The following is a 16,610-nucleotide window of genomic DNA, read 5'->3' as shown; positions in this document are numbered from 1 at the left end:
TGTGTCAATGAAAAAACATTATATTGATTGTATTCTTTGCATATTACTACCAAATATCACATCTTGTAATATTTCCAATAGAACTTGATTGCTAATATTTATTGTCAGGCACGCTTACTTTACTTTGAAGGCAATATCCATTTCCGGCCTGATCATTGATTATCTGTGGAACCTTGGTGAACCAATGGCACAGATGGGCGGACGGATCACAAGGCCCGTCACACGAGAAAAACAGTCACGTGTTTCCTTGTTTACTGAGATGGAATGGGTTAAAGCCATAGAAAAGTACAAGTCCAAGTGAACCGCCGTGTGGTTAGAGAGAGTGTTGCATGCATGAAAGGTTGCAACTACTTCTCATTGCAATACCTAGTACTCATTATTTGCATATGAATAGAAAAGACCAGCCAACAGCAGTTTTGATACAAATGTTTATTACAGAAATATAAAGTATTGCGTAAAAACATATTGATCAATTTGATCAAATGCTGCCAATGTTGACATTGTGCTGGAGACCTGTAGAGACTAATAGCAGTATCAAGGTCAGGTCCCTGTCCTTTGCTGTTACCTGAACACAGCACATAGATCATGAAAGACATCTTTGTGTAAACAGCAGCACAGCACATCAACCTCTTGTGATCTCTCATTTCAGTCACAGGTAGATTTCTGAAAGAAATGAGAAAAAGCTACTATTAATAATCAGCATTTTCCACAGGTCTCCTGAAAAACATCTTTGCTTGCATTGCATCAGTAGGACAGCTGGGGTTGTGTGAGTGAGCGCACATGCATGTCTGTGTGTGGAGCGGATAGAAAAAGCACCATTAGTTTTTCTATTAATAAAGGATAAAATGGTAAAGGCTTCTGGAAGCTTGTAAGGCAACAGTACAAAAGGAGGTTTTTGGTTTGGGTAAAAGGCTCGAGAGCCTACCTGGCTGGATACACGGCCAGGACTCAAGTCTACACAGGTGGAAAAGGAGTGAAGGGGCCTCTCTGTCCCCTGGTGCTAGGAATAAAGGGCATCAATACCTGCAGGGGATAGGACCATGGCCTGCAGCAGGTCAGACAGAGAGATGATGCCCTTCACCACGTCAGACTTGTCCACCAGAACCAGCCGATGGACCTGGGATGAGGAGGAATTAGTTAATTAATTCATGTTTTTTTTCTCATGATAAATCTTTCAAAACACAGTCTTTCTGGGATAATATCTACCTCTGTTTTGACTATACGATCTAGGATGATTTCCAAGGTTTCATAAGGGTAGCATTTAATCACTCCTTCGACAAAACAGGAGCGCCTGCGAACGACCTCGTGCATAGGCATATCCAGATTGCTGTAAATCTTCTGAGCTGCTATATTCTGCCACAGAGCAAACAAACTGTCAGCAAACATAATAATAATAAATAATAAACACTAGGTTATTGCACTTGGGATCAGAAATAGAGCTGTGGGATCACTTACAATCACATCAAATCTGGAGTAGAGAGACACCACTTTGCCTGAGAAAACAAAATGCTGTAAGTTGTTCAACCAGAGAGGATTTCCTTTTCAAACTGTAAAACCAAGCAATACAAATAATAAAGCTCTATGATACCTTGTTCATCCACCACAGGAAGTGCAGACACCCGTCTCTCCACAAAAATAGAGAGGGCATCGAACAGCGTTGCAGTTTGCTGAACAGTGGCGATATTGCTAAATGTCCCAATCCTCAGCTCCTGGATCTGCCTTTGAATGTAAGCAGGCTTGGGAATGGTTTTCCCCTAAAAACACCATAGAAGAAGAACATTAGAAGATGAAAACATGAATAAATCAGGTTTAATGTAAGTCGATAACATGTGCTTGCTCACAAATATATGGAGGAACTTGAGGATTCTTTTGTGGGTGAGTATGTGCAAGACATTTCCAGACTCTGGGTCGATGACCGGCAGCCGGTGGATCTTATTCTTGAGTAAAGAATAGATGGCATCGAAGAGGCTAAGAGGAAAGAGTAGAGGATACATTTTACATAAATGATCTAGAATTAAGAGAGTTGAAATTGATTTAAGTGCATCCGGCTATCACCTTGCTTCTGGAGTAATCTGAATGAGGAAGGGATTGAAGCACTGTAAGTAGACATCTAGACAGAAGAGTAAAGAGCCTTAGTGGAGATTTACAGAGAGGGTGTGAGGACATAATATCCCTGATCCCTCTTGGTTATTTACTTTGAAATGAATCACCTCTCCATGTCTCAATCTTGTGGCTCTCCAGCTCGTACATTTGAACCTTCAAAATAGGTCGAGATATGAGTCAATCACCACACCTCAAGTAGGTCAAAGCAAATGTAGAACACTTCCAAAACATACTGTCAAATGTTGCCGTTTAACACTGAGACTAACTTTATGATGTTCATGGTATTTAAAATCCATCCTCACCAAGGGGGACTTGTAATAGCAGTGCAGGATGTTGATGAAATCTGTAATGGTCAGCATACCTGTGAGAGGAAAGGATTTATGTTGCCGTTAGTACATTCCCGCTGACCGATATTTCACCATGTGCACTCGTCTTACCCACAAATCTTTGCAACTTGCTGTCCCATAAAGGTGCAGCCCTCAAGCCGTTTGCTACAAGTGCATAGAAGGCCTTTTTCACCTGAGGAAGTCACACAGTCACACGGTCAGAGTGAGGATTTCAGTGCTTATGTATCTCAGCATGTACATAAGAACAAGTTGAACATCTGAATGTCTTACTTGTAGTTTGGTATCAAATATGACCAGTTTACAGCTGGTTGGAATGGCATCGTAGCAGCAGTGACCTTTCATGAAATTCATGTAGACTGTGCCATCAGCCTCTACAAGAAACCACACATTAGAATACCTGCACACACATGGCTACTGACAGAGCATGATCAATATGACTGCATGTGTTCAGACCAGATGGAAACACACATGCATGCCTATGATTGTGATCCTACCTTGTTTCTTTATTTCCTGCTTCTTTCCTGGGAGTGACACCTACAACAGAGCAAGCGTAACATTCAAAAGACATTGAATGGTTTCTCTGGTTCTAAAACCAGTGGCAACACCACAAACACTTTGCTTCTAATCATTTCCAACCGTAAGTTCTTCACCTGTGAGGTAGGCTCCATACTGCTGTTGTGTGTCCATGAAAAAGTTGATGTCAAAGCAGCAAACCGTTAACTGCTGGTGGCTCCGGCTGGTTTGTTACCCTTTCCTCCAAAGCAGTCGGGTCTATATTAGGATCTCTCAAGTGGTATGCTTCAGACAAGGGGTGCAGGGGAGGGGTAAAAAAAAACATGGTGCAGGCTCAAGGGGGAGGGACGCTGATTGTTCTGCCAAAACAGGACATCTGCTCCACGGCCCTTTAAAACACATCCATCAGGAATGCATTGGCCTGCCGCCGGTCATCTCATATCCCAGAATTTGCCACCTTTTACTGGCTGCTGTCAGGAGTAGAACACCTAAGATGGAACTTCTGGCAAAAGATTAATCCTTGAAATGTTTGACACATGATTTATTAACACTTGCTATGTCAGAAATATAAGTAAATGTCAAAGCTTCAAAGAATAAATGTGTATTGTTGGCGTTAAACGATCTAAAATGACTTGTGCAAAGAAGATTCACAAATGTCACAAAGAAATGCATCCTTTATTAGTTGTTTCTACAGATTTGTACAATATTTGCATTTTACACCATGTACAAAATTAAAGGACTTCGTGCCGTATCAAATTCAGATGTCCAGAGCGATTTTATATAAGTATCAATTACAAAGGAAATGTGAATCACTGTACATGAAAATAGAACTGATTATTCACATTTTCCTCCGGTGTTATAATGGAGTGAAGTGTCCTGTTGCAGTGAAAATGGAGCCGGATGTGCAAGTTTCAGACTGCATCAACAGAGAAACACTCCTGCTAGCTTGTCACATTCTAAATGTTAACTTCAGAAGCACCCGGCAGAAACCGTATCCATGAAAACCAATCCTTTTTACCCCATGTATGCTAATCTCTTAAATGTGGCTACATTACCCTGTTACAAATGGCATTAAGGTTGTGTGACATACTGGTCCATAAAGAATCTGGAAGGTTTACAAGCTAGAAATGACCAGAATTACTTACACTGAGGTATGGAGATGTATTGAAATTGTCTTTTTCCTTTCTCTGACGCTTCCTCTTGAGTAAAGGGGGTCGTCCAAAGAGAGACAATTTGTTTACAAAGTAAGAAATATCTGGTGTATGAAATCAGTGCTGTGTGACCCATGTTTGATGTAACGCTCCTGTTGTATGAAGGAAAAATAAATGGTAACACTAGGCAAATATGGATAAGCAAAAGTAAACTGGTTTAATCCCTTCTTCTCACGGAGCGAACTTAAAATAACTGAACTTTCAGATATGCTGCGAAACCTCCCAACACTTTCATCAACTTGCCTAGTAACAAGCAGCCTTAATATTTCAGCTGTTATATAATAACTCAAAACATCACACCCCCAACTGCCCTACATTACCACCTGACTTATCTGAACGTCCAAACAATATGAAAAATATGCTAAGCAGAACAGCTTGGTTGCAGCCAATGAAAAACAAACTACCTTAAACCAGGAGCAGGGAACTAAGGGAACACTATGGCATTTTATTTATGGCGAATGTATACTGCAGTGCTATGCTGTGATCCTCCACCCCCTCACTCCTTCTGTGCCTACACCTCTCGCCTTTGCCCCTGTATTCTAGATCTGGAAAAGTACACAAAAACCTGACGTCAAACTGCTTTATGAGTCATGAGTATAATGCTGGTTTCATTTCCAGAGTCCGTCACCACAGGTCGACAGCGGTTCCGCAGTCGCTAGCCGGGCATGAGCAGAGCTTGAGCTTTCTCGACAGGTAGCATGGACTCTACTGGACGACAGGGTCCCAGCTGTATAGGGGGGAACGCCCCCAGGCGAGAGTTCAGACCTGGTTCGGCCCCCCCGAGGAGCCACGATGCCTGGTTATCGAGGGGGCCGTGAGGAAAGAGTGTTGAGGTGTTTCTAAGCCCGCACTCAAGACGAGGGAGCGACGCGAGACAGCCGGGACAGAATAAGGAGACAGGAGACCAGGTGTGAGGAGAATCGGTTTCAGGATGTATGTGACCCATTGAGGCGAGGAGGGAGCCCCAGAGACACAACACTGACGTCTGTGAGGTAACAGGTGGTCGATTTTGCATTTGTTCCTGGTCGATTGGAAGAGTACCGGTCTGAGGGTTCACACTCTCGTTAGCTAGAACACAGCAGGGGAGGCGCGGGGCTGTAGGAGAAGCTATTTCATTCAGGTCAGAGGTCTGGAGGTTGGTCGAGCTAATCTCAGCTGGAGTCAAGGTCTCTCCGGTTCTGGAGAGACTGAGCTGGTGAAGCACGGCGCTGGTGGCGATCAGTCCGGCCACACTGGTCAGATACACCAGGCCGAGCATACAGGAGACCTGAAAATATAATAGAGAACAATGATAAAGGTATTAACAATACACCTGAAACATCTGAAGCATACAAGCATCCCAGCTGCTTTCAAAGGAACCCTTCTCTCTCACCTTGGTAAAGTGCTGGCAGATGGCTGCGAGGGCTTGGCTCCACGCTGATTGTTCCAGAAGCACACAGAGGTCGGTGTAGGTGAACCAGCCGCGCTTCATTCCCTGACGCTCTGCAATGCTGCGGAGACAGAGGACACAGTCAGAAATACTGGTTATGCCACGGCAGTGCTTTCAAAAACTCTACTTTCTCATGTTTGGTTTTACATGTAGGCTTGCTTTACTACCAACCTGGTTTCCATTTGACTTAGTAAATCGAATAAGTCATTTGGCTCCGTGAAGAGGCTCCACTCCTGGAAGATAAGACACAATGGTTGAGACGGAGAACTCAAACCAAACATGCATGTAAGGGCACACCACATAGAAATGCCAACACACTTACAATGGCATTCAAGAAGTTCATCTCCAGGTTATTGACAGTTTTGACGTCCAACTTCCCAGCTGCTCCCCACTCATCGTTGAAAACCTCTTCTTCCTCTCCCTCGTCGTACAGGTACTTGCTGGCAACCATCTTATCCAAAGATAGTGTGTTTGTTAATGCACAATCATTTCAAGATAACAGCAGTGTAGGATACAACACCTCTAACACTCCTTCTGAAATTAGCAGTGTCCATGCCAGAAATAACAGTGACACATTTGGAATGACTCATGAATCCAAACACATACCATGGAGATCAGGAAGAGGTCAGACGAGGAGATCTTTTGTAGGTATTCAGGGTTTCTATGTCGGAGCCTTTCAATGTAAACAAGAGCCAGCATCATGGCACACGGAGAGATGCAAGCTTCCCTGGAGCAGAAAATAGAAACGTTTTATGAGGTTTGAATGGCATACTGCCACACTTAGTGCCGGTAGCAAGGTATTATCTATGCATAAGAGTACAGACCTGGAGACATGTGCAGCATATTTCTTCTGGAGCTTTCGTATTGGGCTTGGGGCAGACTTCTGGAAGATTTCTACAGCGATATCTGGAATCACATGGAGTAAAAAGACAAAGTGAACTTGTGTACTATCCAGTGGTAGACAAAGATTATAGCAAATCGGACAAAAGGTCTTGCAAATCCAGTATTTGTTATGAAGGTGTGTCAGAGAGCAGCTCAGTTATGTCCCAACATTGTTAAAGAGACTATATTTAACTCACCTGTAACAGGGCAAGAGAGGGCATCTAAAGAAACGTCTCTGTCCAGGCCATAGTATAGGCGCTTCCTCACCCTGTCTGTCAACCTCTGGTGTCCAGGAAGAAACTGAAAAACAAAAGCAAGTTACATAAAGCATGGATCGGGAACGAACGTTAAACAGGTTGAATAGCAGTTAATTAAAACGCTAATTAACGGAGTCCCGCCTCCAACGCTGTATCCATTATTCCTTTCCTTGCACACTTCATGTAAATAACACAATACTTTTACATTGTGTTAGCTTTAATTGGCCCTTCATAGTGTTTATTTGACGGACAGTCTACAGATATTATCTTTCAGTCAACTAATACATATGTTACAGTTCTGTTTTATTGTCTATTTTCTAATCTTTTTATTTCTGAAATTATGTTAACATGCTGGTGCTGTAACAAAAGCATTTGCCAATTTGGGATCAATAAAGTATATCTTAGTTTATTTACTTCTATCCAGTTCTCGTTATACCCACATGTTTACAGCACAGTGGCCCATACGCCATACTGTTTAACGTTAGCTGTATGCTAAGCTAACGCTAGGCCCGTGGATGGTCAACAGGCGCAAAATGACATTAGCTAACAAAGTGCTATCGTTTAGAGCTTGGTCTTTTTTATGAATGGTTTTAAATGAGACATTGTTCAAGTGGAATAAGACACAATTTAATCTAAATGAGTCATATCTTTGTTATTTATTGTCCGTGGTCAGTATATTATGAGGAACACAATGTTACCAGCTGACAGGAACTAATGCGCCTAGCTTTAGCTTCCGTAGTTTGTTGACCTAGCTACGCGACAACATACCGTAAACTCCTGGAAGTCCGAGAACTGAAAGGTCTTCTCGTTGAATAAAGCGTCGAAATCCATATTTACTATAGATTATACATTAGTCCACTGATTGTTGTTGAGACGACTGTTTGGCCTCTGTCCGTCTGACAAGGAGAGCCCGGATAGCAACACGCCCCGACCCGGGACACAGAGGAAGTGTGGAGCTCTACTGCCATCTAGTGGAGATCCTCTGCTACTGCAGTGTCAACAACAGCAAACACTGTGATCACTTCTACAACACAATATCTTTAAGTATCATAGCTAATAGTTTAGAGCAAAAAGGCATGATTTTAAAGTTTTCAAAAGCTTCCAATTTTTACTTAACTATGTGACCCTTTGATTAAATTAGAATGACTTCATTTGACTTCAATGTGGGAGTGTTTTCATCACAACAGCAGGTAAACATCTCAAAACTGAAAATAAAACAGAACTAAAAAGTAACATATATATAGATATCTGAAGACTATGAGTCACATATACACTAGGAAGGGCCAATTACAGCTAACAACATTTAAAAGTAAGATATTATTTACATTAAGTGTGCAAGGAAAAGCATATTAAATCAAAATGAAATGTAAAAGGTATGAGGATTATTCCTAAAATAATTAATACATTTCTTTATACCCTTTAATTAGGGACATTTGCACACTGGTGTGGCTTAACCTAACTGGCATCCAACTAAGTGATGGTAACATTTGTGACAGCTGTCAGTGCTGTAAACTGTTATCTTAACACAATCTCAATAAAATGACTGAATACATGGAAATAAACGTTTATTTACAAGTGCAAGTCAAAACTGATTATTTACAAAAACATCATGAGCAATACCTTATGTCACAAAGATATATTACATCAAATGATTGCAAATTCTTACTTTGAAATTGTGTATATGACTGCATGTATATACAAATACATGAAGGGAGAATAATGGTTGGTCTTAAAACTGCATGAGCTATTAAGTTTGACCTGTTTCACAGCAAATCATTTGACTTTATGCAAAAGAAGCAGCTAAGACTGATATCTGGGATTTAATATCCATGTACCACTTTATTGCCTGCGCCACTTTATATGTAAATTAGCCAGTTTAAAGTCAGTTCTTCAGAAAAGAAATCACGGGTTCTTTAATGTTTAACATTCCTTAAGCCGAGCAACACACCTCTCTTTACCTTAGAGATCATAGTAGATAAAAAAGTATCACTTACAGTTTAAACAACAGCTGATATCCACTACTAAAAACAAAGTAATATAATAAATAAAACAAAGCTGAATAAAAACCCTGACAGCTCAATTAAATATCCATTGTAATCAAGCCTATTTCTTGCACCTCTCCCGTTATATCTTTAAATAGTGTATATCAGGACTTACAACAAACATATCTTTGAATTTAGACTGCATAAAATGACAAAAGTCATGTCTAATATAAAAAAATAAAGACAAAGCTAAAAGATGGCAGGACATTTAAACACTGGGAGTTACCCTGATGAATCCATGGGTCTAAATGCACTACTTTTCATCACATTTTGAAATAATAACTAAGGATGGATTTCTGTTTTAATAGTTTTAGTTGCAACCAATAACTCAGCCTCAGTTCCGTTAAGGCACCTCCTCTTCTCTCCAAATCACATTCAGTTTGAGTCAAAAAAGTTAAAAACTAAACTAAAAAGTGACATCAGTGACCGTGGTGGTGTGCAGAGGTCGAGGCGGGCTGCATTTTCTCAGACTTGAGGTCTTTGGCTTCCGTGTCTGACGAGGAGTCGCAGTCCTGGGCCTGCTGCTGGTTCATCCACATGTCTGCATACAGGCCTCCCTTAGCGAGCAGCTCCTCATGTCTTGGAGGGAGAGAAGGTGTGTCATTTGGTGGTTCAATATAAAAGAGATCCTGAGGAGGAAAGTCAGAATATTTCACACTCACCGTCCTCGCTCGGCAACCCGGCCGTCCCTGATAACCAGAATCTGGTCTGCTCCGATTATAGTGGACAACCTGTAAAAGAAAAATAGATTAACTCAACCATTGAGGCAAATAAATAAACGTTCATAAAAAATAGGAATGCATCTCTTACCTGTGAGCTACGACCACTGTTGTGCGGTTGGTGCAGACTTTATTCAGCGAGGCCTGGATGTTGCGTTCTGTCTGGGTGTCTAGCGCAGATGTGGCCTGCAGAGAGACATCAACACAACTTGAAATAACTTGGACAAACAGGACAACACTGGGGAGTTATTTTGCAAGGTTTCAACCCACCTCGTCCAGCAGTATGATCTGTGGCGCTTTGAGGATAGTCCTGGCGATGGCCACCCTCTGCTTCTCTCCTCCACTCAGCTTCAGACCTCTTTCCCCGACCTGCGTTTCATAACCTGGAAGACATGTTCACGTAGGGGGTGAACACGTGGACTTCAGGAGGTCTTACAGTAACTTGATACATAAACTGAGTGTTACCTTCAGGGAACGTCATGATTTTGTCGTGTATATCAGCCGCCGCAGCCGCCTCCTCCACCTCCTGGTCGCTGGCGGAGATGCGTCCGTAGCGGATGTTGTTCCGGATGGTGTCGTTGAACAGCACTGTGTCTTGGGGAACCACGCCAATGTGAGACCGCAGAGAAACCTGCTTCACCTGAGGAAGAAACAATAAAGACTTAGTAATTACTAGTCTAACGAGAGCCTGTAAACCCACTCAGTCACACGCAGCTATATTAAAGACATCGTAACATGAGCTTTTATTGCTCTCTGTAATCTCCAGAGCAACATAACAAGGGGCTAAATCATGCTTATAGCAGTTAGAGGCCTTTATTTGCACATGATAGGCCTTATGTGCCAGTGACGCTAAATTAAGCTGAGTCACTGATTATTATGTGAGGCTCATTATGTGAATATAATTGCATTAATGCATCATCGCTTGAACTCCAGATGCTTTTATCACCCTGTGCCTAATTGTACTGGTAATTGTGTTTCCATGTTCATTTACTTTTGATATATCCTGCCCGTCGATGCTCACGCTGCCTCCCTGAACGTCATAGAAACGGAAGATGAGTCGCACGATGGTGCTCTTCCCTGAGCCGGATGGTCCCACCTGTGGGGAGGTTAGGAGGAAATTACAACAGCTGAACACTTTAACTGCATGAGTGAGTGGATCAATTGTTTTTCCTTACCAGGGCAACTGTCTGTCCCGGAAGCACGGTGAAGGAAACATCCCTGAGGATCTCCTTGCTGTGAAGAAAGAGTGGTGCAAAATTAAATCTAATTCATCTACAAATTGAATAGCAACTTCGCAAAAATGAAGCGTAACCAGGCTGTAAATCCAGCGTGAACCAACCCGTTCACGTAGCTGAAGTAGACGTTCTCAAACTCCACTTTTCCCTGTTTGTATTGAAGACTCCCTGCATTCACTGCATCTTTCACCTGCATGACAATAACAGAAAATGTAAAACAAAAAGGTGGATACTATTACACAACAACACAAAACAGGTATCGTCCAGTTTGAAATGTACCTCTTCATCCTCTTCAAAAAGCTCAAACATGCTCTCCATGTCAATGAAAGAGTTCTGGATCATTCTGCAGGAGAAGACAAATGGAGTCAACAGTTTACAACAATAACAACAACCTGAGAAGTTGATGGCTGTTCAGCACGATGCATTTAGAGACTTACCTGTAGTAGGTTCCAAACCAGTTGAGGGGGGTGTACAGCTGGATGATGTAGGTACCAAAGAGAACAAAATCCCCAACCTAGAATAAGAGGATCTTTAGCATTTTTGGGGTGATTTAGTGGAGATTAAAGAATATCTATACTTGTTTTAGTGGATGCGATCGGTACCTGAAACTTTCCTTCCGTCACAAAGTAGGCACAGAGCAGGGAGCCGGCGAGCAGGCCCGACCCGATGATGAGGTTTTGTGTTTGGTTGAGGAAGGCCAGCGACGCCTGGGTCTTCCACTCCGACACCTGAGAAGAGGAGGAGGAAAGACGCTTCAGACACAGCACTGCATGGCCTGGTTATATAATGGATTTTATGGAATGAATCTCCGTCCCACAACGGAAATATTGTATTTCAGATGCTGAGAAACCAGATCTGTTCATTCCCAGTAGGATTCTGGAAAGCAGCGATGACTAAACCCAGGCCAAGTGTTAAACAGAAACTCCACTTGCCTGATATTGCAAGATGGCATCCTCAAAGCGGCTGACCTCGTAGTTCTCTGCATTGTAGTATTTCACCTGTTGAATAGGAAAAGTAAGCACAAAGCATTGCCATTTTCTGGAATAATTTGGTGTCAAATAGGCAATTAAATGTTTGTTGTACCGTCTCAAAGTTTAACAGGGAGTCCACGGCCTTGGTCTTGGCTTTGTTGTCCAGCTGGTTCATCTCTCGTCTGTACTTGGTCCTCCACTCAGTGATGATGATCGTCAGAGCTGGGGGAAATATACACAGGCATTAAAAACCTTACAGGGAAAATGTGTAAATGTGTAGGTTCATGTAAATATGTAGAATTGTGGAAAGCTTACCTAGGTACAGGGCCATGCAGACGAACACGATAAGGCCGAACCAGGCGTTGAAATACGTGATGAAGTAAATGATGGAGATGACAATATCGGCGATGGTGGGGACGATGCTGAACACTATGTAGCTGTAGGGAGAATAAAAGAGTCAGTCAGTCTTTTATCGAATTGAAAGAAGATCATTGGGTCTATTTAGGGCCATCTCACCTGAGCAGGCTGTTAATGGACGACGTGCCGCGGTCGATGCTTCTCAGCACATCGCCGGTTTTGCGGCCCAGGTGCCAGCGCAGAGAAAGGGAGTGCAAGTGTGCAAAGAGACGCACCTGAACCACGCGGTTGGTGAACTGCTGCACCCGGATCCACAGGAACGAGCGCAGGTTACTGACAAAACCAGAGGAGCCTGGGGAGAGCAGAAGGTAATGGGGACACGCCTTATCACTACATGTTGACGTGTGATTGGAGACAGAAAATCAATGCAGATTTGTCCGAGTTGGTCCTACCTGCACCCCCGCCCTGCAACAGCTTCAGCAGGACATAAATACACACGGTCGTAGCCAGAGTTCTCCAGCTGCTGCCGTCAGTCAGTTCATTCACTGAGAGGGAAACACGAGGAGAAGAAAGGCAGATGGTCAGGTATTTGACATAAGACGATACAGTAGGTGGCAGACACCCTCTGGATGCACCGAGCTATCACAAGAAACAGGTTTTTATTTTATCTCATTGCACATCCTGAGGAATGAAGGAGCAGCTCTGAAATAAACCACAATAGTGTCTGCAGGGTTATGGGAAAGACTCACCGATATTCTTGTAGAAGATGGGTACAAAGACGTTAATGACTCTCTCAAATCCCAGCAACGTGAGACAGAAGAGCACCAGCATCTGGAGGAAGAGGTTGCCTCGGGGCCACATGTAGGGAACCAGCATGCGGACCTTCTTGGTGAAGCCCTGCCAGGTGGACTGGTTTGGTTCTCCACCCAAAAGGCTCTGAGATAGAGACACATATTGAAAAACCAACACGGGAAGTGCTAGGTGTGAAAACAGCTGGATAGCGGTTCAGTCTGTGCTACCTGTCTGCCCGTCTCTACGTCCCGCTCGTCCTCGTTTATCAGTAGCATGTACGGTTTCCGTGGCAACCCTGGAGCTTTGAGACCAATGAAGAAGAGCAGCCCGGTGCCGGTGTAGCGCAGCAGCCACAGGGCGAACTGCACCTGAGGGGTCCAGAGACAAAATATAGATAGATGAATGTGGATAACACAACGGTTTAATCAGCATGGGAGAGTGAAGAGATGATAATGCGTAATACAGCTGTGAAAGACAAAATGACTCCATTAGATTTGTCTTTTATAACAAAATAACCAAGCGTCTCTCACATCAATATCTTGTCATAAAAGTTACTATAATAATATTTATTATAAGCTGGAAAAAACAACAGTTTATAAGGTATTTTTTCCAAAACCATATTTAGAATGAAAGATTTAATAATAAAAATACATATTTGTGTCAATGCTTTCAGTTACATAACCAGGAAGTTGAAACGCTGAATCATGAGGTTAGGTGCAACATGATTGGTTCACAGTGCAGCTTCTAGGATCTGAATGTCAGATTGGGCAATGACTCAGCAGAAACGTGGCTCTAGGGCTGCGCTCACTAACATCGGTGGTTGTGCATGTTTTGAAGGCCAGCCTAAACCAAGACTGGTTAAGCGATCCAGGCAGCAGGTGTGTCTGAAAGGACACACCTTCATTTAGTCTATAATAATTAACTGACCTTTGTCCCATTGGACTGTTAAAGCACACAACATTAGACTTCTGCCATATTAACAGAGACGATAAGGGGATTTATCCAGAATGAGAGCGTACACTATCAGAGCATTATTGGATTAACATGAGAGGAATAAACATATACCTGCATAGATATGAATGTAGATAAACTGCATAAACCTGTGACAGGCTGGTACAAAGAACAGCATCGAAGTAAAGCATATGAGCGACATGCAGTTTCTAATATTTTGATCATACATGGTCTGAAAATAGTATAACATTAGTGACTCGAAGATCTCAAACCTCCTTTTTGAAGCTGATGTGGGATTAGGCGTTTCCTCACCTGCTGCTGATTGTTCTCCAGTCCCCACCACCAGTGAGGGCTGTACCAGGAGACGAAGGCCAGGTTCTCAGCAGAGAAAGCCACAGCCCAGAACAGCAGAAGGGCCACACTGTGACCCCTAGTCCGGTCCATCAGCAGGGCCCTATGCCTCTCCACCTTGAGCAGAGCTATAGCCCAAGCCCAGCCCAGCGCAGAGAAGCAGCCGTACAGCACCACGTATCCCGGGAGCTCCCCTCCACTGGCGGCCCGCCACACCATCGCACCCAGAAACTGGAGGAGCAGGAGGCCGGAGATGAACTGCTGGAAACCGTAGAGGCGGGAGCGTGGGATGAACTTGGGTTCCATCGATGTGCCATATTTCTGGTAGAATATGGAGTGGATGGTACCGAGGAAGAAGGCGATGGTGAGCAGGATGGTGGGGACCAGAGTGAAGTAGAAGCAGGGGGAGATGCCTTCATCCACCCAGGTTTGGGAGATGGAGGAATTGGCTTCGCAGTAACTGTGCATGAACACCATGGCTGCAGCTGTGGAGGAACAACAACAAAACAATAGTAAAGTATAAACTGATAGGAAGTTTATCAATGGAAAATATCCTAAAGAAAAGAAGAGAATAGGCTTGATCTTATACACACTTGACTTGCTTTCTAGCTCTACTATAGTTGGCTGTGAACTTCAGTGACACCTTAAATTGCTGAGTCATGTTTGCTGGGTCATGGTTGCTGGTTTTAAATGATCAGTATACATAACCAAAATGTACCAAATGAGGTTCCTATGAATGACAAATGCCTTCTTAGCTCCTACTACTTTGCATATGACAATAAAGCCTTTGAATCTTGAATGGATTGTAAACTCTCAATAAACCCAATTCAACATCTTTAAAAAAGAAGATATAACACAGAAAAAAGGTACCACGATTAGCTTGTCTTTTATAGGTTTTACACATAAAGTTATTTAGCTGTTTATTTACCTTATTTCCCAGGAGCTTGCAGTCCACTTCGCAGTCGATGCTAACACTCCAGTGTCAGTAACAGAGGTTACTGCAGAAGTCCACTCTAAGATGTTAGCTGTTAGCTGTTAGCCTTCCCGGCTATACAGTTTCAACACAAAATACAGATTATAACGTGGCGGACTTGAAAGAGTATAAGTATGACCTAGAAATACTTCTGTCATCGCTTACGTCTCATGTGTGTACTCATGTTAGTACCGCTGTTGTCCTTGTTGCGTGTGCGCATGTTAAACAACACGCATCCATGACTCGGCAATCGACGATTTACGCAACCGGGGTTTGACTACATGGTCTGGGGCCCTTGTGGTGAAAACCGGACATGATTCATGGAGGCAGGGAGGGAGATATGGATACAGACTGAAAAAAGGGAGAAATGAACATAGGTGCAAGAAGTTTAAATATAAGTTACTTTAGTATAAGTAGTAATACCACACATTACATGTCTACACAGTCCACTTTAGGTTAGGTACATGCTGCTATCCAACTGTAACGAAAGGATACAATACTCAATATGCAGAATCGCTCAATTCCCAGTGTTGTATCTTTCATAAACCTACATGATTTGAATATTTTCTTTGTATGCATTAATGTGAATCTTATTAGCTACATCATATGTCTTAAAAAAAAAGCTTAATGTTTTACTTCATGTGTTTTAGATGAAAAGTTATCTGAAAAATAACTTCAGCATTGGACAAAAAAAGTACAGTATTTCCCTCTGAAATGAGTGTAAAGTAACATAAAATGGGAATTTTCAATTAAAATACGAGTACCTTTACATTTTACAAGTTGAATTCCACCACTAGATATTTAATTGCAATTAAAATTGAAAATATGAACCTTAAACTAAACCCAAACGTTGTAGTGGTTACATTATAAGCACATTTTTGTCACATCTTCAGTTAAAATTACTTGTTCATAATTAACCATGCATCAGTCTTATTCCATAAAAAAAGATGATATGTACAATGGTTCTTTTATGAAATAGTTAATCAAGTCCAGAAACAAAAGACCTTGCAAGTGAGCACTAGATGGCACTAAATACTAAGGTATAATCAGAGGAGGCCACTGTGGACAGCATAGCCATGTATGAACACTAGTTAATAAAAGCTCCATGAGTTGGGGAAGAAAAATACTTGAGATGGAACATAATGTAATATTATAGCACAATATAAAACTCTAGCAGCGTGTCACTTTTACTGCTATGCGAAGCAAAAGAGTCATTAAAGTTACTATACTGATATTTATTACAAAAAGAGTCATTTGAAAGTCAAAGGAACATAAAAAGGGGGTTTAAGTTTTCCCATCAAACTGTAAATTTAGGATTAAGCACAAAGAAAGGAAGTGACTGAAAAGCCATCTGTCGCGTCTGTGCTTCCTGTGAGGACGAATAAAAGACTCCAGGAAAAGGACTGTATGTATGTGCGTATGTACCTGCATGTAAAGGGAGAAAAGGGGAAGCGTATCCTGATGGGGTGAATCAGAA

At 42.4% G+C, this 16,610-nt stretch overlaps 3 protein-coding genes across 4 annotated transcripts; all 3 read right to left on the bottom strand.

Moving 5' to 3' along the window:
* Positions 1 to 687: 687 nt before the first annotated feature.
* Positions 688 to 3,523, bottom strand: prkag3a (protein kinase, AMP-activated, gamma 3a non-catalytic subunit). Of its 2 annotated transcripts, none has more exons than XM_063877723.1 (12): positions 3,087 to 3,523; positions 2,945 to 2,984; positions 2,721 to 2,821; positions 2,541 to 2,622; positions 2,406 to 2,464; positions 2,196 to 2,256; positions 2,056 to 2,110; positions 1,842 to 1,968; positions 1,589 to 1,754; positions 1,456 to 1,493; positions 1,207 to 1,353; positions 688 to 1,117 (listed from the first exon to the last, which is right to left on the bottom strand). In XM_063877723.1, exons 1-12 carry the CDS (start codon positions 3,135 to 3,137, stop codon positions 1,001 to 1,003), a joined length of 1,044 nt encoding a protein of 347 aa, XP_063733793.1. In that variant the 5' UTR covers positions 3,138 to 3,523; the 3' UTR covers positions 688 to 1,000. The 2 variants fall into 2 exon arrangements, with proteins under 2 accessions (XP_063733793.1, XP_063733794.1); XM_063877724.1 differs by having other exon boundaries at positions 2,211 to 2,256.
* Positions 3,524 to 3,619: 96 nt separating this feature from the next.
* On the bottom strand, positions 3,620 to 7,716 carry cnppd1 (cyclin Pas1/PHO80 domain containing 1). The gene is made up of 8 exons (XM_063877722.1): positions 7,511 to 7,716; positions 6,683 to 6,785; positions 6,428 to 6,509; positions 6,210 to 6,330; positions 5,926 to 6,054; positions 5,775 to 5,836; positions 5,547 to 5,664; positions 3,620 to 5,441 (listed from the first exon to the last, which is right to left on the bottom strand). The coding sequence occupies exons 1-8, from the start codon at positions 7,571 to 7,573 to the stop codon at positions 4,830 to 4,832; spliced, it is 1,290 nt and encodes a 429-aa protein (XP_063733792.1). The 5' UTR covers positions 7,574 to 7,716; the 3' UTR covers positions 3,620 to 4,829.
* A 574-nt stretch (positions 7,717 to 8,290) lies between these two features.
* Positions 8,291 to 15,384, bottom strand: abcb6a (ATP binding cassette subfamily B member 6 (LAN blood group) a). Its single transcript, XM_063878102.1, has 21 exons — positions 15,299 to 15,384; positions 15,089 to 15,208; positions 14,122 to 14,645; positions 13,086 to 13,226; positions 12,816 to 13,002; positions 12,519 to 12,611; positions 12,226 to 12,418; positions 12,025 to 12,146; positions 11,822 to 11,931; positions 11,671 to 11,736; positions 11,341 to 11,466; positions 11,176 to 11,252; positions 11,018 to 11,081; positions 10,843 to 10,928; positions 10,679 to 10,736; positions 10,495 to 10,599; positions 9,969 to 10,143; positions 9,774 to 9,886; positions 9,595 to 9,689; positions 9,447 to 9,515; positions 8,291 to 9,363 (listed from the first exon to the last, which is right to left on the bottom strand). The coding sequence occupies exons 3-21, from the start codon at positions 14,635 to 14,637 to the stop codon at positions 9,204 to 9,206; spliced, it is 2,556 nt and encodes an 851-aa protein (XP_063734172.1). The 5' UTR covers positions 14,638 to 14,645; positions 15,089 to 15,208; positions 15,299 to 15,384; the 3' UTR covers positions 8,291 to 9,203.
* Positions 15,385 to 16,610: the final 1,226 nt, after the last annotated feature.

Source organism: Eleginops maclovinus, chromosome 24 (assembly GCF_036324505.1).
Source record: "Eleginops maclovinus isolate JMC-PN-2008 ecotype Puerto Natales chromosome 24, JC_Emac_rtc_rv5, whole genome shotgun sequence".
Lineage (NCBI taxonomy): Eukaryota > Metazoa > Chordata > Actinopteri > Perciformes > Eleginopidae > Eleginops > Eleginops maclovinus.
Note: the sequence above shows the minus strand (reverse complement) of the source record. Positions and strands in the feature narration are given on the sequence as shown.

Excerpts from the sequence above, each read along its gene's own strand:
- prkag3a (XM_063877723.1), bottom strand. The coding sequence starts at position 3,137 with ATGGACACACAACAGCAGTATGGAGCCTACCTCACAGGTGAAGAACTT. Across the intron at positions 2,985-3,086 it reads TCACAGGTGAAGAACTTACG|GTGTCACTCCCAGGAAAGAA; the intron begins GTTGGAAATGAT and ends GCTCTGTTGTAG. Across the intron at positions 2,465-2,540 it reads CAAGTTGCAAAGATTTGTGG|GTATGCTGACCATTACAGAT; the intron begins GTAAGACGAGTG and ends TTCCTCTCACAG.
- cnppd1 (XM_063877722.1), bottom strand. The coding sequence starts at position 7,573 with ATGGATTTCGACGCTTTATTCAACGAGAAGACCTTTCAGTTCTCGGAC. Across the intron at positions 6,055-6,209 it reads ACCTCTTCCTGATCTCCATG|ATGGTTGCCAGCAAGTACCT; the intron begins GTATGTGTTTGG and ends TCTTTGGATAAG. Across the intron at positions 5,442-5,546 it reads TCTGCCAGCACTTTACCAAG|GTCTCCTGTATGCTCGGCCT; the intron begins GTGAGAGAGAAG and ends TTATATTTTCAG.
- abcb6a (XM_063878102.1), bottom strand. The coding sequence starts at position 14,637 with ATGGTGTTCATGCACAGTTACTGCGAAGCCAATTCCTCCATCTCCCAA. Across the intron at positions 10,600-10,678 it reads CGGGACAGACAGTTGCCCTG|GTGGGACCATCCGGCTCAGG; the intron begins GTAAGGAAAAAC and ends ACCTCCCCACAG. Across the intron at positions 9,364-9,446 it reads CGGGTTGCCGAGCGAGGACG|ACATGAGGAGCTGCTCGCTA; the intron begins GTGAGTGTGAAA and ends TCTCCCTCCAAG.